The sequence below is a fragment of the Mustela nigripes genome, chromosome 1 (assembly GCF_022355385.1).
Source record: "Mustela nigripes isolate SB6536 chromosome 1, MUSNIG.SB6536, whole genome shotgun sequence".
In the NCBI taxonomy this organism is placed as follows: Eukaryota; Metazoa; Chordata; class Mammalia; order Carnivora; family Mustelidae; genus Mustela; species Mustela nigripes.
Window position 1 is genome coordinate 74,632,058 of NC_081557.1, and position 22,086 is coordinate 74,654,143.

The window sequence follows — 22,086 nt, forward strand, 5'->3', positions numbered from 1 at the left end:
GTATTTGTCTTTCTCTGAATGACTTATTTTGCATAGCATAATAATCTCTAGTTCCAGTCACATTGTTGCAAATGGCAAGATTTCATTCTTTTTGATGGCTGAGTAATATTCCTTCATAGACATACACACCTCTTTATTCATTCATCTGTTGATGGACAACATTTGGGCTTTTACCATGCTTTGGAAAATGTGGACATAAACATTGGGGTTCATGTGCCCCTTTGAATCACTACCTTTATATCTTTTGAATAAATAACTAGTAGTGTAATTGCTGGGCTTAGTGGCAAAATTTAAATAAAACCCTATTTGTTCTGACTCTACATTCTTACTCTTATTACAATGCTATACCATCTCCTACAGAAGTGTTTTAAAATTTTCTTTCTAAACTACTGATAATATTTAAAACAGGTTTAATATATTGGATTGAAATTAGCATAAAATTGTATGTAAATTTCTCTTATTGGCAATGTAGAAAATTAGGTAGCTTATTAGTCTCCAGAAGTATGATGAATGAAGTATAACTATGCGGAGATAAACTTCTTTTAATGCATAGATACTTTTAAGTGCATAGATAAACTTCTCAAAATGTCAGCAAAGTATCAAGGTGTCCAATATGAAGACTATCTCTATCCACTGACAAAGGGACATGAGAAGAAAGAACGTCTGTTTCATCTCCTAGCTCAGTATGGAAAAAAAAAAAAAAACTCTCCTCTGAATTCTTAAACAAACAAACAAACAAACAAAAACCTCTCCTTTGAATTCTTAACCAAAGGCCTCCTTCACCCAGATTGGCAGTTTGAAATTATTCTATCTGCATGGTATGGGAATCCTGGAGGCAAAAAAGTGAATATGAAAAGTGTTCCTTCATTGATTAAATCCTTAAAGTGCTTGGAAGAATAAATAAAAATTCTCTGGAGAGAAACTCCCTTAATTAAGGCCACATAGGATTTAAAAAAAATATTAAGCTGTGCCAAACATGAGTTTATAATCCAAAATTACAAAAGGCACAATGAATGAGAAGTAGCAGAGATAATAAACAGGGTGCTGGAATTGGCTCACAACAGCCTATGAATACTTACTAAGTATTCAGGAATACTGACAGTTGGTTTTTAAAACATTAGTAGCCTGAAATTTGCTATAAAGGAGCATTTATACTACAATCATGGGGAAATTCTATAAAGAATAGTGGCATTTTTTTAAACCATTGTGATACAGTGGCATAATTAGATCTGGAGTTATGGGACTTTGGAATTACTGACTACGAATATTTGCAACAACTGTGTTTAAAATTATTGAAGTTATATGAAAAAAAGAATGGAAACACAAAAAAGGGAAACACTAGTAAAAATAAGACAGATTTATAAAAAAACAAGTATAATGTCTAAAAAAAAGTACTAAAATGAAAAGATGGTAAACTTGAAGACATAACTGACTAAATGACACAGAATATAGCATAGGTATATAACAATATGGAAAATATTAAATAAGATAAAATATGTAGAAGACAGAATGGATGAAAAAACAGAATGCGCTAACTAATATATGTCTAGTAAGTATTCCAGAGTTAGAAAAAGGCAATGTGGAAGGAGGTAATATTTGAAGAATACTGGGAAGAATACTCCTGGTGTTTATGAAAGACATAAATTATCAGATTTAGAAATCATGATTTACAAGTAGAACAAATGAAACTAGTTTATAATTGAGTGAACTTGGAGAACTAAGTATAAAAATGTTTTATATAAATATAGAGAAAATATTGCCTCAAAGAAGCTGTTAAATCAATTGGAGAATTTGTAGAAAAAATGATACATGCCAGAAGATAATAGATGAACATCTTTAAGATGTAGAGGAAAAGAAGTCAACCTAAAATTTTTAAATTACTAAAATCATCATCCAAAAATGAAGATTAAATAATGATATTTTAAATGGAAGCAAATAAGTTTATCATTAACAATTTCCCACAGAAAGAACTTATAAACATTTTATTTCAAAAAATAAAATAAAATTCAGTTTATTAATTGAATGAAAGACTGAGTTGGGGGGAAAACAATAGATAAACTATAGGTAGATCTTTCAGAGTGAATAAAGTAATAATGATCACTAATTCTGGATCATGTTCTGAAATGAATGCTGTTTACTTTGTCACGGCCTCTCTGTTATTTGCTTTTATTTGGGGCAAAAAAATATTATATTGAGTGGATGACACCAGGTGTTCATGTGATAATGCTGGGCTTTACTGCATGGAGGCAAGGGAAGAGTATTATACTGGATATTAAAATGTAAGTTTTATGACAGCCAGAAAGCTTTTTGGGAATTGGATGAGAAAATAGGTGGTAAAGATCAGCAGACAGGGAATGGTGCGAATCAAATCCTTTGATATTATGAGGACCATAATAAGCTTTGCTGTAGTTTTTGTGGATTTATAGGCAATTATCCTAATAGTAGCTATAAGAAATCATGTCTAGATATATGTTTTTACTTTGGGTTAGCAAAAAGATGATGTTGCTGGAATCAGTACACTGAGACTATCTCTAACAACCCCTTTTAGCACTGACTTATCTCGCTTTTCCTTTTTCAGGTTCCACCTCTACTTCACAGATGAAAACAATATATCTGTGTTTTTGCTGAAAAACAAATACAAATGCTATATAATAGAAAATATGAAATTAAATTAGGCATATGAATTTAAATTAACTAATTAGGGAAAAAAGCTCTACTAGAATTGTTTTAAATCATCCAACTAAAGTCAGACTACAAATGGGGAAGAACCTTTGTATTCCTCAATCCTGACTTTTTACTGAATGTGGAAATAGGAGACAGTATCAGATACTACTGAATAGTTCTAGCTGGCATCCATGAAAGCAGTCCCCCAAAACAAAAAACAAACAAACAAACACCACAAAAAAAACAACCCCAGGCAAACAAACAAAAAAAACCAAAGAAATGAGAATGAATGCTCTAAGGAATATCCTTATCTACCAAGTGTGAAATGGCATTTAGGGTGAACAATTGGGGAGTAAACAGAAGACATTAATTGGCTAGAGGTTTCAACTCAGTGAACTGAGGAAAGAGTGTGAGGTTCTGTCTTGGGATGGTGGTTGTTGATTCAAAGACCAGGGTTTGAGTAGAAAAGGAAATGCTCATAAGAGGAAGACCATGAGAGGTCTAAAGGCATAGGTGGCAGCTGTCACCCAAAGCAATTCCTGCACCAAAGAGAGAGCAGATGGTTTCAGTTTTTATAGTAATCAAAGGCATAGACTAAGTTTCTGTACCTCCACAAAAGGTACTGCTCAGGAATTTTGGTATTCTTCAGAAAAAAAAAAAAAAAAAATTGAGGCTTATTGTCTTCAAGTGTAGGAGAAAAAAAAAGGAACACACCTTTACTACACAACCCATAGTTTGTAGCCCAGAAAATTACTCTCTTTGCCAAGAGACAGGGGTGTAAATCTAAGGGTAGGAAGAGGTAGGGGATAAACTAGCTTTCTAACATAACTTTTTAAAATCTGAAGAAAAGCCTCTCTAACTAACTAAATAAATAAATAACCTTGTAAAAAATTCCAGCCTGAAAAAGTCAGCTAACATTAACTATGCATTTAATCATTCTTTTACACAGAAAGCTATTTATTTTTTAAGAACTAATTACCTTTATAATAAGTTAGCATTTTTACCACAAATGCAAAATACAGAGCTCTATTCATTTTAGAATTTTTTGTGAATCATAACACAAGCATGTTTTCCAAAGGAAAGAAGTTAGAAGCAGAATTTCTAAATTAGAAGATATATTACCATCCTTCAGTGTGTAACTATCTTTCCTACTCGGTGCTGTACGGCAATGAACAAAATGCAAGAGTTCACTGTGACCTGGTGAAGGCAAGGAAGTGATTAATTTAAAAATACGAATTATATGCAACTAAGAGACCCAATAACTCAAACACAATTCTTATAATCAGAACATGTAGGGGCCAAGAAAAACAAGGCTGTACCCACCTCGAGTCTAGCCCTGACATAAGCCCTGACATCTTGGCAAAGCAAAAGTTGGCACCTTGCACCCCTTCTCCACCTGCTCCCCTCCCCTCAGTAAATTATGTGAGACATTCCTCAGCCACCACTGGCTGCCCTAAGAAAAACAAATAGTTAACTTGCAGAGATCACAATCCTGCAAGACAGGAGTTTCCCTTGGTTTACAAATGTCCTAGAGATTTAACGATGGCCCAATTTCCAGAGGCAAATAACTCAGTTCCCAAGCCCTAATGTCGCCCTCCCCACCATAAAACTGAAGGAGTCTGAAGCAGAAGGAAATGAAAATAAAGTTAAATTTCTTCTAAACCCAAATCTCACTAACAAGGACACTTGATAGGAGAAATGTTAAACTTTATCTCTAAACCTCCAAGATAGTATCAGCAACCATTCCCAAGCATATGATCCACTGATATACATCTAAAGGGTCTCATGAGAAGATTTTTTATTACTAGTAATAAATAATCTTTTTCCCAACAATAGCTAGCTCCTCAAGGTCCTGGAGACGTTGCTTCCAAAATTCCTTAGAGACTAACATCATCCCCTTTGTCCTCACCCACCGCCGAGTCCACCCCTACTCTGCCTTTAAAAACTCTGACTGTAATTTGGTTCGGGGTCCAAGTCCCTACTCCGCTGCACCGGGTATACTTGGGCCCAAGCTTAAGCTTGTCAAATAAACCCTCGTGTTATTGCATTGGTGCTTGGCTCTTTGGTGGTCTCTCAGAGGCGAAAACTCGGGCATAACAGAATATAGTTGCTGAAGCTGTTAAGAACAACCTGCAATAACTATGTCATGACATCCTAAAACTTTAATATTTTTGACTTCTACCATATACTTTATTAAGTCTTTAAAAATGTTTCAATGTTCTCTCTTTGTTTCATCTTTTGTTATTTAAATGTCTATATCAGAAATGAGAAATCTCAAGAAGGAGTGATAAACAAGGAAGGAAAGAAGGAAGGAAGGAAGGGAGGGAGGGAGGTGAAGCTTGCATTTCCATGTCCAGTAGTGAATTATTACTTAAGTGAAACGCTTCTAATTAAGGAAGAATCCAGCCAGGAGCAACCTTGATTATCATCCAAAGGATGTTCTCACATTCTCGGTAGACCACAAGTACGTTTCCCCTTACTCCAGAAATTTAATACAGAATTAGTAATTAGAATCTAGTTAAAAAAGAGTACCTTCATGATTTGTAAGAATGGATTATTGACTCTATAGACTTTTGCTACCAATTCTTTCAGGCAGATCATTGCCAGTTTCATCCAACAAATAAACCTTTGTGAAAATCTGTTTATCAAATAAATAATGCATTTTGTATTTCTAAATGTGTGACGTGACCACATATAATACTAGAATTCAATCACTCTTTCATATATGCCTGAAATACAGGAAGGCTTTTTCCTTTTTTTTTTTTTTTTAAATCTGAGAATTATCCCTCAGAAACAAAGATACTGCATTATATATTAGTCCTATGAGCAATGTAACATTATGAAACTCTAAATTATTTTGAATGACAATATGCTGCCAAAGACAAATTAAACTGAAATAACTTCAAACAGTGGTAGTTTGGAAGGTTTGTAGAGAACACCTGATATTTTTTTAAAAGAGGCAAAGAAATTTGTTGAGGAATTAGTCTGAGTTTAGGGAAGAACATATCAAAAGCTTCAATTATCTCTTACAACAGAAATGAAGAAAATATAAAAAATGATCTGATATTAAAAACTGAGTGATAGGTACATAGGTACTTATTTATTTTAATGAATTTTTCAGGCTTAATATATTTTATAATTAAATAATACAGCAAGTTGTTATGGGGAATCATTAAAAAAATTCTTCTGGGACAAATATTAAAATAGTTATATTATGTAGATGACTATATTTGGCTTGGGATATATTTCCAGTTACAGTACTACCCATTGATTCAAAAAGTACTACATATCAAATATTTTAGATAAAATGATGATGAATTCTGGCAAATGATTAGCTGACTTACAGATTGGCTGTACTGAGAACCAAAGATCCTGCTGGCAAAGTTTTGTGAAATTAGTTTGAATAAACTTATTGATGAAATGTTAGACTAGACATACAATACTTCTAATTCAGTAGATTTTTGCATGTGACTTAAATTCTTGTGTTTAACTAAATTAATGCAATATATAAGTAAACATTTGACTATTTTATCTATATCTCCAGAAGTTTATGTATTAATTTTGACCAGAACACATTTGCATCTTTTAAGTGGGAAAAATGGGGGACTTTCCCTACAGCTTAGTTAGTCTGAGACAGTTTCAGTTTATACCTGTTATTCCAGTTTAGTTATTTTTTTAAAAGTTTTTATTTATTTATTTATTTGATAGAAAGAGCGAGAAAGCACAAGCAGGGTGAGGGGCAGAGGGAGAAGAAGGCTCCCTGTTGAGCAGGGAGCCTGATGCAGAACTCAATTCTAGGACCCTGGGATCATGATTTGAAAATAAAGGCAGAGAATTAACTGCCTGAGCCACATCATCCTAGTTTAGATATTGATAGTGCTCCATTTCATCCTCAGTGGTATTCTAGTTTGGATGATGACTTTTATAGTCACTGGCCATAGAAAGTAGTACACTGATTGAAGTAAATTATGCAAAAGGAGAAAAATCCATAAAATTCTGGGAGAACTGAGGCACATGATATCAATAATAAACCTTGGAAACACAACAAAATTGAGGATATTATACCTGGACAATGATAACTATCTACTCACATTTCTGCCTATTTCTTACTATACTCTCTGAGGTTAGGGCTATTTACCTCTGAATTGAGTTCTGTCCTATAACAGAAGCAATTCTTCCCTTAAGCTGAAGAAATATAAAGAAAATGAAGTCAATTATAACAGCTTTGCACCAACATGGTCTTGTTGCCCACCCTTTTTTGCTGCTAAATTAGTCTATGTCTCTGGACTGGTATCTTCCTCTTTCTTCCCAGTTCTAAGTATTCTATTAAGCTCTCTTCTTTTATTCTATTTCTCACTGAGCATCTGTGTTGTTAACTAGAACCAAAGTCTCTCTTCCAAATGAATACCAGTTTCTCTGTCTACAGAGGGAGAGAAGTCTCCCCTTTGAATAATCCCATTTCTTGATGGTTGTGTATTCAATCACTTCTGCTTTGGTCAATTTGCTCCATCTTTCATTATAAGAGTAGAAATGCTGAAGTAAGTAAAATGAGGACACACTACAATCCAAGCTCATTCAAGGGCTTTCAACCTTTCCAGATATGAAAAATTATGATAACCGTATTCCTACAAAATCTCTTTCCTTACAGTGACTGAAGAGATGGGAAAATTTCACAAGAAAGTCACACTTCATATGGAAGACAAGTAAGGGTTCATGAAGACTAAAGGGAGAATGATACAGACAAAAGCAAAATACATGCAAAGACAGGTGAGAGCCTCTGACTACAGTGTAGCTTCCCAAAGGACTGATGAAAGAAGGACTTAGAAAAAGAGAGACTAGTTATTAGGTAAGGAAAGGCTCCATGTGCTGCATTTAGAAACCTGGATCTTATTTCATGAATAGTTTGTTAGAAAAGTCACTGATCCCACTGCCTACAAAACAGTCAAACTCCAGATACTAACTGGCACAGAGTAACTTTGAAGTTTCATTGCTGTTCCCACTAAATAATTGGCTTTTCTGAAAATTGAGTAAAGTTTCAGGATACAAAATTAATATAAAGAAATCTGTTGTGTTTCTATATACAAATTACAATGTATCAGAAGGAGAAATAAGAAAATAATACCATTTACAATTGTACCAAAAAAGAATAAAATATCTAGAAACAAACCTAATCAATGAGGTGAAAGACCTGTACTATAAAAACTATAAGACATTAATGAAAGAAATTGAAGAGGACACAAATGGAAACATATACTATGAACTTGGATTGGAAGAATTAGTACCATTGAAATGTCCATGCTATCCAAAGCAATCTACAGATTCAGTACAATTCGTATTTGCTAATACCAATAGCATTTGCCATAGAACTAGAACAGATAATTCTAAAATTTGTATGGAACTACAAAAGAACTTGAAGAGCAAAAGCAGTCTTGAGAAAGAAGAACAAAGCTGGAGGTATCACAGTTGTGGATTTCAAGATATACTACAAAGTTGTGGTAATCAAAACAGTATGGTACCGGCACAAAAACAGACACACAGCTCAATGTAACATGATAGAGACCCAGAAGTAAGCCAATCTTATAGGGTAAATTAATCTATGACAAAGTAGGTAACAATATGTAACAGGAAAAAGTCTCTTCAATAGTGCTGTGAAAACTGGATAGATATGTACAAAAGAATGAAATTCAATCACTTTCTTACACCATCCACCAAAAAAACCTCAAAATGGATTAAAGGCCTAAATGTGAAACTGAAAACCATTAACCTCTCAGATGAAAACACAGATAGTAATCTCTTGAACATCAACCTTAGCAACATTTTTCTAGTTAGGTCTCCTCAGGCAAGGGAAATAAAAGCAAAATTAAACTACTGGACTATATCAAAATTAAAAGCTTTTGGACAATGAAGGAACCATCAACAAACCAAAAAGGCAGCCTACATAATGCAAGAAAATATTTTCAAATGATATATCTAATAAGGTCTTAATATCTAAAATGTATAAAGATCTTACATGATTCAACAACAACAACAAAAAAACCAACTGATTAAAAATGGGCAGAGGACCAGAATAGACATTTTTCCAAAGAAAACATACAGATGGTCAACAAACACATGAAAGATATTCAACATCACTTATCATTAGGGGAATGCAAACCAAAACCACAATGAGATATCAACCTATACCTGTCTGAATAATAGAACCATAAAGACAATAAATAACAAGGGTTCACAAGGATTTGGAGAAAAAAAGAAGACTTGGGCCCTGTTCATGGGAATGAAAATTGGTGCAGCCACTATGGAAAACAGTACAGATGTTCCTCAAAAAATTAAAAATGGAAATACCATATGATTCGGTAATTCCACTACTGGACCTCAAAGAAAACAAAAACACTAATTTGAAAAGATATATGCACCCCTATGTCTATTTCAGCATTATAAATGATAACCAAAATATGAAGCAACCCAAATGTCCACCAATAGATGAATGGATAAAGAAGATGTGGTATATATATGCACTGGACTCAATCAAAAAAAGAATGTGATTTTGCCATTGGCAACAACATAGATGGACTTTGAGGGCAGTATGTTAAGTGAAATATGTCAGAGCAAGTCAAATACCATATGATTTCACTTATATTTAAAGTCTAAACAAATAAAAAAGCATAAATAGACCCATAAATACAGAAACCAAACATGGTTACCAGAGTGGAAGGTACTGGGATGATCATCAAATAGGTGAAAGGGAGTGAGAAGCACACATTATCTATCCATGAAATGAGTAAGTCACAGGGATGAAAGCTACAGCATAGGGAATTTAAATCAATGAATCTATAAATCAATAGAATTCTATGACAGATTGTTGTTACACTCATGATGAGCCTAGCATAATATATGGAGCAGTCAAAACACTAAGTTTTATACCTGAAACTAAGATTACTTATATGTCAAGTATATTTCTATAGAAATTATGCACACACACACACACGCACTCACACACACACACACACACACACACACATACATGAGGGGCACCTATGTGATTCAGATGGTTAAGCATTTGCCTTCAGCTCAGGTCATGATCGCAGGGTCCTGATACTGAGCCACACATTGGGCTCCCTGCTCAGTGGGGAGCCTGCTTCTCCCTCTCCTTCTATGGTCCCCCACCTGCTTAGGCTCTCTAGTTCTTTCTGTCAAATAAAGAAATAAAATCTTAAAAAAAATACATATAAAAGAAAAAAACTACAAAAATCTTATAAGTTCATACTAATGTGTTTTTTTAAAAAAAATAACTATTACATTGTATGCATGCTATCAGATATATTGCCGAAGAAATAGTTAAGTGATGGAAACATCACAATTCCGGACTTCAAGTTATATTACAAAGCTGTAGTGATTAAGACAGTATGGTACTGGCAAAAAAAGAGACACATAGATCAGTGGAACAGAAAAGAAAACCCAGAAATTAACCCACAACTATACGTTCAATTAATCTTTGATAAAATGGAAAGAATATTCAATGGAAAAAAAAAGGCTTGCTCTTCAACAAATGGTGTTGGAAAAACTGGACGCAACATGCAGAAGAATGAAACTGTACCCTTTCTTACACCACACACACGCACACACACACACACACACACACACACATATCCAAAATGGATAAAAGACTTAAAAGTGAGACAGGAAACCATCAAAATCCTGGAAGAGAACTGGAAAACATCATGAAAAAGAACAAAACTGGACCACTTACACCATACACAAAAATAAATTCAAAATGGATGAAAGACCTAAATGTGAGACAGGAAACCATCATAATCCTGAGGAGAACATGTAACCTCTTTGACATCAGCCATAGCAAATTCTTACTAGATATGTCTCCTGAGGCAAGGGAAACAAAAACAAAAATAAACTCTTGGGACTACATTGAAATAAAAACCTTCTGCATATTGAAGGAAACGATGAACAAAATTAAAAGGCAAATTATGGAATGGAGAAGATATTTGCAAATGACAGATAAAGGGTTAGTATCCAAAATCTGTAAAGAACTTATTCAACTCAATGCCTAAAAACCAAATAATCCAGTTAAGAAATGGGCAGAAGATATCAATAGATAATTTTCTAAAGAAAACATACAGATGGCTAACAGACACGTGAAAAAATACTCAACACTACTCAACATCAGGGAAATAAAAATCAAAACTATAATGAGATACCATCTCATGCCTGTCAGAATGGCTAAAATGAACAACACAAGAAACAACAGGTGTTGGCGAGTATGTAGAGAAAGGGAAACCTTCTTACACTGTTGGTGGGAATGCAAACTGATGCGTAGTCTGAAAAACAGTATGCAGGTTCCTCAAAAACTTAAAAATAGAATGACCCTAGGATCCAGTAATTGCACCAGTAGGTATTTATGCAAAGGATAGAATCAAAGAAAGAGAAACATCATATGATTACATTTTAATTTGAAGGGATACATGTACCCTGATATTTATTTATCGATTTTTAAAAGATTTTTATTTATTTATCTATTTGAGAGAGAGAGGGAGGAAGAGAATGAGAAGGGAGGAGGGGCAGAGGGAGAGGGAGAAGCAGACTCTGTGCTGAGCAGGGAGCCCAACAAGGGGCTTGTTGCCAGGATCCCGGGATCATGACCTGAGCCAAAGGTAGATGCTTAACTGACTGAGCCACCCTAGTGCCTGCACCAAAATGTTTATAGCAGCATTATGAACAACACCCAAAGTATGGAAAAAGCCCAAATGTCCATCAACTGATGAGTGGATAAAGACATGATATGTAAATATAATGGAATTTTACTCAGTCATAATATCGAATGAACTCTTGGCCATTTGCAACAATGTGGATGGAGGTAAAGTGTATTATGCTAAGCAAAATAAGCCAATCAGAGAAAGAGAAACACCATATGATTTCAATCACACGTAGAATTTAAGAAACAAAGCAAATGAACATAGGGGTGAAAAAAGGAGAGATACATGCAAACCAAGAAACTGAAGCTTATTAAAGGGGAGTTGGTAAGGGGGATGGGTGAAATGGATGGGGGGGATAAGGAAGGCACTTGTGATCAACACTGTGTATTGAATGTAAGTGATGAATCACTAAATTCTATACCTGAAACTAATATTACACTGTATGTTAACTAACTGGGATTAAAATAAAAATTTGAAGAAAGGGAATAAAAAAGAATACTTGAAAATAAAAACTTAGGGAGGATAGAACAAAAAGTAAATATATTTATAAGGGGAAAAAGGGGCTTGGATGGCTCAGATGGTTAAATGTCTGCCTTTGGCTCAGATCATGATCTCCGGGAACTGGGAAGGAGCCCCACATTGGGGTCCCAGCTCAGTGGGGAGAGTGCTTCTCCCTCTTCCTCTGCCTCTCCCTTTGCTTGTGCTCTCTCTCTCTCTCAAATGAATACATAAAATCTTAAAAAAAAAAAAGAAGGGGAAAAAAGAAATGGCTAAATGAAATGAAAATAAAGGATTCAGGAGTGATTCCTTTCCCTGATACTTCCTATTAACTTACCCTATATCATATTTTTGATAGCCCTTATCATAATTTGACATAAGTATTTATTGCTTCTTTCCCCAGAATGTAAGCAGATGGTAGGTTTCTTCTTGGGCAGATGGTAGGTTTTATTTATGTATTTATATGTGTGTTTATGCATGTATATATGTATGTATGTATATACACTCCCAGAACTTAGTATAGTACCCGGTAAGTAGTAAGGGCTCAATAAATAGTTACTTAAAGAGAATGAGGTAGGGATGTAGGATGGGAGAGATTATTGGGGAGAAGGAGGGATGGAGATCAATGTACTTAATCAATTCACAGAATCAGTTTTTGAGCTGGAAAGAACTTCAGTGCTCCCATTTTATGGATAAGGATACTGATGCCCAGAATGGGTTGGTGACTTATCAGAGCCACACAGATAATCAATGTCAGAGGCTAGATCCAACTCATGTAACTTACTAAGAAACTGGTGAACTTCTCATAACATCTACTTATAAGCAACATTGGTAAATGAAGGCTTACTACTTCTCATAACAGATCTCAAAATAATGAAAATCTATAGTTAATGGGATAGTAATGGTTACTTAATTCAGACACCAATAATCATGACAGAAAAAGTAAACCAAGAACAAAGATGTATAAGAAAACTAGAATTTTCTGATCCATGGTTTTAGAGTATAAATACTCTACATATTAATGATGAAAATATAAGCATTACCTCCAAGGACCATGCCAGCCTGACAGCATTTTCTAAGGCGACATGCTGGGCAGTTTTTTCTGCGGATTTTATCAACAATGCAGTCATTTCTTCCAGCACATAAATAGTTATGCTGCCCTAAAAAACAAACAAACAAACAAAACACACACACACACACAAAAGTTATCTATGATATCTAAATACCATTGGAAATTTTATGCACTGACAACTTTAAAAAGTGCACATCAGTGAGTGGATTACTGTCTCAGCCAGGCTTTTGCTTGGCATACATGAATATTGGTGATGCTCCAAATCTATTTAATACTTTACCTGTGTCTTCATAAGCCTTAATGAGATGAACGCACCTTATAAATCAATCTGAGGGTTTACACAGTATTTCTGTGCATCTTCTTAATGGTGTCAGCATCAGATTGCCCTTAAATCTTTCCATCATTTCAAGATTAGTTACATGTTGTTGGTAAGTATTAGTTCTATAAGATAGTCAAACTGTAGTAAAACTTTTTCTTTCTGACATCTAAAGCATCAAGAACATAGATACAGACTAAAGAATTAAAGGCATTTCTAAGATAGGCCATTATAAAATCTATACACTTAATGCTATTGGAATATCCTGGAGCTATCTTACTTTTAAAGGGTCTAATGATTGTGAGTAACACATGAAAAAAAAATTACTGATTGTATTGACTTTACTGCAGTTAATTTTGGCTGCAAATTAGAAAATACAATAGATAAAAATAATGATAAAGAGAGAAAAAATTAAAACAATGAGAAGTATTGAATGAAGGAGAGGACAAGAAGAAATGTGGACAAATGTGTGATCCTGGGATCATATGTGCAGGAGAAATAACAGATTTTCAAAAGGTCTGGAAAATGAATTTAATATTTAACCATGATGATATTAAACCACAAATATGTTCCATTTAATAAAGATGGACAATCTAATTTATTTGGGTTGAACAAAAAAATTCTCAGCTTAAACACATAAACCTTAATTAACTGGAAAATTTACTTTTTTGCATGCTTTATTTTTGAATAAAGTCTTGTAACACAGACTGAGTTTTTAACATCTTTAGCTTATACTTCTTTTTTTTTTTTTTAAAGATTTTATTTATTTATTTGACAGACAGAGATCACAAGTAGGCAGGCAGAAAGAGAGGAGGAAGCAGGCTCCCTGCTGAGCAGAGAGCCTGATATGGGGCTCCATCCCAGGATCCTGGAATCATGACCTGAGCTGAAAGCAGAGGCTTTAACCCATTGAGCCACCCAGGCGCCTCTAGCTTATACTTCTTAAGTATGAAAAGTGATTTTAGAAGATTGTTAAATTTCCTTTAATATTTTATAGTAGTCAACAATAAAATCAGATATACTCTTCTGGCCAAAGTTTATGGTAAAGGAACACAGAAGTACCTTAAACATTTGCTTAATCAAGCAGGGGAAAGGATATGTCATCTGCCCTTTTTGAAACCTGATGCAATATTGCCAAAGGTCTGTAATAGAGCACTACATTTTCCTCTTTCCCCTTGGAAAATATTGTTTATAGATTAGGGTAGGAAAAGCAAGGGGTGATTACTATTACATCTTTTCTTTTAAATTACATATTCTCTTTCATTTTATGTTCTAGCTGTACCAACATCCTTATATTTCTCCCAAATCTCTCATGTCTTTATGACTCTCCTCCTTTTTCTAAATTTATCTGCTTGGCAAACTCTTGGTTATCTTTCAAATCTGGTCTTAACTGACTCCAGAAAGACCTAGACATTTCCTCTGTGTAAACAACTAAATATTCAATATGTATGTATTGTAAATACTGCTTGACTTCCTTAGGTTTTGTGAAGTTAAAAACTAGGTCTTTTGTAACTCTTATGTAAATTAAGAGTCCAATAAATATTTGTTGAATATATGTGTACTTAATTATATTTATTTTTTCACTTAAAGCCATAACTATGGTTGTACTCAACAATATAAACTCTATAGTAATCTTTTACTTATTATCATATATACTAACTTTTAAAAAAATCTGTTGCTCCAGATTTTTAGCACCTTTCAATGTTTGTATACAGAATGCCTGTTATTTCAAGAAAATTCTTGCCTTTTTACATTAATAGATCATGAGTTAGTATCTTTAACAAGCTTATTTTTTATACTTTTATTGTTCATTATAATTTTTAAATTCCAGTATAATTCATATAGTGTTATATGAGTTTCAAACATACAATATAGTAGTTCAATGTTTCAATATGTCACGCAGTGCTCATCATGGTAAGTGTACTCTTAATCCTCTTTATCCATTTTCACCCATCCCCCCAACCCACCTTCCCTCTGGTAACCACTAGTTTGTTCCTTATATTTAAGAGTCTGTCTCTTTTTTCCTTTGTTCATTTATAACAAGCTTATTTTTATTTATTTTTTAATTTATTTATTTGACACAGAAAGAGAGAGAGCAAGAGAGGGAACAAAAGAAGGGGGAATGAGAGAGGGAGAAACAGGACTCCCATTGAGCAAGGAGCCTGATGTGGGGTCAAACCCAGGGTCCTGGGATCATGACCTGAGTCAAAAGCAAATGCTTAATGACTGAGCCACGCAGGTGCCCCAGCAAGCTTATTCTTAACATCTACCTTTGCAAAGACAGAAGTCCTTATTATTTCTGAAATATTTATATTTTTTAATTTTTATTTTATTTTTTCAGTGTTCCAAGATTCATTGTTTATGCACCACACTCAGTGCTCCATGCAATGCACATCCTCCTTAATTCCCACCACCAGGCTTTCCCAACCTGCCCCCCCAAAAACCCTCAGTTTGCTTCTGAGTCCACAGTCTCTCATAGTTCTTCTCCCCCTCCAATTTTAATGATCTGAAAAAAGGGATTACTGAATGGCTGGCTATGCTTATATATTATTTCCAACTGCTCTCTGCATTTAATATATTAATATAACTTCAATTTCTACTATTATTAAGAGAATCATATTCTGTGAAAAAAAGCACTATTAAAATGTGAGTAGGTCATTTTATGTGCCTAATGACTTATAAAATTTTAGATACATGACAAAAATTCCATTTTGTTTGAAATGAAGTCTTTATTAGCTACAAAGAGATTTACCTTTAAAATAAGAATTCTATATTATTTATGTGGCCTCATAAGCATAAGTGGTCACAACATTTTTATGCCTTTCTTTAAAAAGGAGGGGAAAACATGTAATAAAGTGAGGGAACATGTAGTAAAATAGTGAGATAAATGAATATATATGTTTAACAGATAAAGAACAAAGACAAGAAAGTTGGTATGGTATGATTCATGAAGTAAGGCCTTGAGGCAACTGAGCCCATACTTATGGAGGCACTGCTTCCACCACAAACACAAATGTTGAAGAAAAACAAAAGTATGTTGTTTAATTACAGAAAAGGAGGGGGGGCAATCTTAATAAGCCAGAAATTAAGAAAGAAAAAAGAGTGGGTAAACGGGAATGGACTGTGGTCATAAAAAGTTTCAGATCAGATATAGGACCTAGAAGCCAAGAACTAGGGTTTGACACCCACAAGGGTCTGGGATTTGTGGCCACAGCCCCACTGGGAGAAGAGTGTAGTAACTGAAACCTACATAAAATGGAGAATCTCAAAAGGCTGTTTTTCCATGGAAAATGGGTTAGAGAACACTACCCAAACTATGCTGATGAGCCAGGAATCTGCCCTCAAATTTTGGGTGGGGAGAAGAGCCACCCATGACTAAAAACAAAATATACAAATATCTTGGCCTTTGAAAGAGTGATTTTCTCTACCACGTGATGTATGAACCTGTGCCAAGAAACAAATAGTTGTCTAGGACCAGTAAAACTCTTAGGGAGAGCCAAATGCAAAACTGAACTGTAAGGACAGGTATACATATGTGCAAAAAAAAAAAAAAAAAAAGAGAGAGAGAGAGAGAGAGATGTACCACAGTATGTATAGAAGCACTGTTTATAATAATCCCAAACTGAAAACTCCAATGATCATCTGAAGAATAATACATAAACAATTTTTTTCATTTTTTCAATGCATTACTATACAGCAATAAGAATAAATAGCCTACGCAAAAATATGGATGGATCCATAAATATAATATGTAAAATAATAGACAAATAAAATATTATATGATTGCATTAAAATCCCCAGACAGTTAAAACCATCTATAATGTTAAAAGTTAGATGGTAGTTACCTATAGGGAGTGACTGGAAGGGGTGCAAGAAGACTTCTGGAAAGCTAATGATTTGCAAATCATTTGACCTGGATGATGATATCCTAGTTTCATTTATTCAATGATAATTCATTAAGCTTTATACCTCTCTTTGAATACTTTCCTAAAATTATTTATGCCAATAAAAAGCTTTTTAATTTCTTATTAAAAATAGTTACACCTGAGAGAACAGATTAGAGGATACTCTGATCCAACAGAGGGAGAGGAGTTTATGTAGGACCAACCACTTGAAGTCCAGAAACAGAACAGATGTAAGAAGAGAGGAGAGGTAACATGTTTCCAGAGAGAAGAGAGGTATTACCTACATTATGGGATTACAGTTGGAGCTTTCCAGTGAAATAGCCCAAGAATTTCACCAAGTATCTTGCTGGAGAAATGGCCAGCTATAATCATCTACCAAACACAGAAAACTCCAGTGACAGTTATATATGTGCCTGCCAAGTACAACTGTGCCTCTCCTTTTAACCCTTCTCTTTCCTATGCCTCTACATAGAAAAGGTCAAAATCAGCTGTTAAGGAATCTTAGAAATGTGAGCATGGTAAACATAGAAGAAGGTGATCTTGTTGGTTCTCTGTAGCTTCAGGCCCCCAGCAGTACTGAGCTCTAGCAAAGGACAAATGCTAAATCAGGTGAGAGTTTGAAATTTTGACTATCATGCCGGCCTGTACATTTTGATCACTGAAGTGAGACTTTTTTTTAAAATTAATGATTATGGAAATGGACCAAAGTTTCATAGAGAAGATGGAACAAGAAGCCCATAGAACAAGCAGCCCATAGAGCTGCTGTTGTTAGAGGTCATGCTTTGTTGACACTGTGAAAATGTGTGTGTGAAAACATACATACAAATACATAAGCATATAGATAAAAACCATAACAATTATTTTAATGTTGTTATAAATAAAATTGTAAACCAGTGCTTCTCAACAAGACATTTTTGTCTTCCCCTACACGAGCTCTGGAATTATCTGAGGACAATTTTGGTTCATACAACTGAGTAGTAGATGCTACTGAGGCCAGGGATGCTATTAAACTTCCTACAGTGCACAGGAAAATCCCCCAAACAAAGAATTAATGGGCCCAAATGTCAGCAGTGCCAATGTTGAGAAACTCTTGTGTAAATCATGATTGTCCCATTTCTTAAAAAAGATGTGTTTTTCAGGTTGGTCCACTTAAAATGCCTAGAAGCAAATGCAACCACAGCAGCAATAAACACTGGGATCCAGATTGCTTTGTCTAATATCATTTTCATCTGAAAGGAACCAGAGCTCTTTGGAGGAATGGTTGATCTAGGACTGTGGCAGAAAATGTACAAGTTGAATCTGTGATACTTTGTTGTGAATTATTTTGATGTTACTGAGGGTTAATGAAACAGTGTCAAAGCCACACTGACCAAAGACAATTTAAACATCAAAAAATTTATTTCAAGTGATTAAAACATACTGACTACATAAGCAACCATTAGTACATAATGATATGGAAGAAAGGAAAGAAGAAGAGAAAGAAAAAAAAATCATACTCACTGGAAATGACAGGATGATGCTAAGGCACAAACTCATTACTTTGAAAATTGATAATCAAGGGGAAATAAACATCTACTAGGCCTTCCAGTATTTTAAGATTACTAAATTATCTTTTGGAAGAGAGAAAGAACTATAAAAAAGACTTACAGCTGATAAAATCAGAAGAAATAAAAGAAATAGAAAATCATCCTTTTGCAATCCCTAAGAAAATGTTGACTTGTCAAGACTGAAAAGACAGTTAAAATACTCCTCTATTTTTCAACCACATATCTGTGTGATGCCACATTTTCTTCATATGCTTCAACCAAAACAACATATTGCAACAGGCTGACTGTAGGCACAGATATGAAACACAGCTGCATTCCATTAAAGTAGACATTAAAATGACTTGTAAAAATGTAAAACAATGTCACACTTTTCACTAAAGTTTTTGGTCTGGAAAATTAACATCAAATGATTTTGCTATTTTTTAAATGACTTAATAAAAAGTTTCCAAAGCTTACCATTTTAAATTTACAATATGATAAATGCAGAGAGATATAATCCACGTAAACAAAAATTCTTTGGGCTTTCAATAATTTTTAAGCATGTATAGGAAAGGGGTAATAAGACCAGAGTGTTTGAGAACTACTGGCCTGCACATGACTCCTTCCAAAATGTTTAACCTGAATTTAATTGTATGGAGAAAAACAAACAACGACAACTACAAAAGAGACAAATCTAGATTGTGGGAATTTCTACAAAACAGCTGTTCTGGACTCCTCAAAAGTGTCAATGTCCTAAAAGACAAAAAGAGGTGGGAAGATCTTTTTAGATTAAAGGAGTGGAAAAAGACTTAACCAAAGGTAATACATAGTTCTTGATAGAGCTTTCATGAAAAAACAACCTATATAGGACATTTGGGGAACAAATGGGGAAATATCAATACTGAGTATATATTATATAATATTACGGTATCATTATTAAATTTTCTGATGTGATACCAGGCTTATTTTGCAGAATGTTCTTGTCCTTAGGAGATATGCTCTGAAATTTTGAGAAGTAAGAGAGTATGCCTACAGTTTACTTTCATATGGTTGTGTATAGATATTCATTATACTACTCTTTGAAATTGTATAAATGTTTTCTAGAAGTTAAATTCTTCTGAAGACACAAGCAGAATGAGACTAAGGCTTGGACTACTTTTCCACATTAGCCAGTCTGGGGATTGTTATGTAAAACTGGAAAAAAGACAGACGGGAACAAAGACTGACAGTGTGAAAGGTAGCTGGACAATAATGAAGCATTAAGTTTTAAAGTATCTTCATATAAGATCCAAGGTTATTTTTGTTTGTTTGTTTGATTTTGTCTTATTAAAGTGAAGGAAAATGTGGGTGGGGAGGAGGTAAAGAAGAAAACAATTTTTTTAAAAGTAGTTTCCACATCCACCATGGAGCCCAATGCAGGGTGCTTAAAGTCATGATCACGAGATCAAGACCTGAGCAGAGATAAAGGTTGGATGTTTAGCCCACGGAGCCACCAAGGTGCCCCAGGAGGAAAAAATATTAAGTACACTATGGGTCAATATGTTAGGAATTTAACTGGCTTATTTCATGTAATCCTTATAAAAAAAATAGACACTATATAGGTATTTAATTTTTCCAAAGTACCTAAAGATTAAGTAGACATAGTCTTCAGCTGAGAACAAAAAAGGCACAGAGTATGTTCCTGAAGAACAGTTATGGGCATTGGGCGTCAGACATGAGCTCCTGAAAGGGGTTGCTTGTGGGTTACATAACACTGGCAGGCAGCAAAGGCAGAGAATGGCATGGTACCTCACATCTTTTATATAAGGATACTTCTAAGCTTCATCCTGAACTAGAGCCCTGCACCCCCCTGCCCAAGAATCCAATTTCTCTCAAGTATCAGGCAAATATGTATAGAAGTAGAAGTTTGTCATATTCCTAAACCCTAAAACATAAGTGAGAATATTCTGACTGGTGTGAGGTGGTATCTTATTATGGTTTTGATTTATATTTCACTGATGCTGAGTGATGTAGAGCATTTTGTCATCTATCTGTTGGCCACTTGTCAGTTTTCTTTGGAGAAATGTCTGTTCATGTCTTCTGCATATTTCTTGACTGGATTTTTGTTTGTTTGTTTGCTTGTTTGTTGGATGTTGAATTTGATGAGTTCTAGAAAGATTTTGGATAATAGCCTTATATGTGATAAGATATTTGCATCTTCCCATTCTATAGGTTCCCTTTTAATTTTGCTGACTGTTTCTTTTGCTGTGTGTAAGATTTATCTTGGTGAGGTCTCAATAGTTCATTTTTGTTTTTGTTTCTCTTGCTTTTGGAGATGTATTTAGGAAAAAGTTGCTGCGGGCAAGGTCAAAGGGGTTGTTGTCTCTGTTCTTCTCTTGGATTTTGGTGGATTTCTTTCTCACATTGAGGTCCTTCATCCATTTTGAGTTTGTCTTTGTGTATGGTGTAAGAGAATGGTTGAGTTCCATTCTTCTGCAAGTAGTTAGTTGTCCAATTTTCCCAACAGCGTTTGTTGAAGAGACTTTTTTCACTGGATATTCTTTCCTGTTTTGCCAGAGAATAGTTGACCATAGAGTTGAGGGTCTGTTTCTGGGCTATCTATTCTGTTGCATTGATCTATGCATCTATTTCTGTGCCAGTACCATACTGTCTTGATGATTACAGCTTTGTAATATAGCTTGAAGTCAGGAAAGGTGATACCACCATCTTTGGTTTTCATTTTCAACATTTCTTTGGCTATTTGGGGTCTTTTCTGGTTCCATACAAATTTTAGGAGTATTTATTCCAGCTCTATAAAAAATGTCAGTGGTATTTTAATAGGGATTGTACTGAATGTGTAGATTGCTCTGGGTAGCATAGACATGATTTTTTTTTCTTCTAATCCATGAGCATGAGATGTTTTTCTATCTCTTTGTGTCTTCCTTAATTTCTTCCATGAGTGTTCTATAGTATTCAGAGTACAGATACTTTAACTCTTTGGTTAGGTTTGTTCCTAGGTATTTTATTGTTTTGGTGTTACTATAAATGGGATAGACTCCTTAATTTCTCTTCCTTCTGTCTCACTGTTAGTGTATATAAATGCAACATATTTTGGTGCATTGATTTTATATTCTGCCACATTGCCGTACTTCTACATAAGTTCCAGCAATTTTGGGATGGAGTCTCTTGGGTTTTCCACATCATTATCATTAATCTGTGAAGAGTGACAGTTTGACTTGTTTTTTGCTGACACAGGTGCTTTTTCATTCATTTTGTTGTCTGATTGCTGATGCAAGGACTTCTAGTACTATGTTGAACAACAGTGGTGATAATGGACAAACTTTCATGGTCCTGACCATAGGGGAAAAGCACTATTTTTCCCTGTCGTGAATGATATTCACTGTGGCCTTTTCATATAAGG

General features: G+C 34.5%; 1 protein-coding gene across 2 annotated transcripts in view; it reads right to left on the bottom strand.

Moving 5' to 3' along the window:
• PGR (progesterone receptor) overlaps positions 1 to 22,086 on the bottom strand; it is a 99,206-nt gene that overhangs the window by 40,157 nt on the left and 36,963 nt on the right. For both annotated transcript variants that reach the window (XM_059391861.1, XM_059391852.1), the window contains exon 3: positions 12,911 to 13,027. In XM_059391861.1, the coding sequence (XP_059247844.1) occupies positions 12,911 to 13,027 (117 nt within the window). The remainder of the gene's footprint in view (positions 1 to 12,910; positions 13,028 to 22,086) is intronic.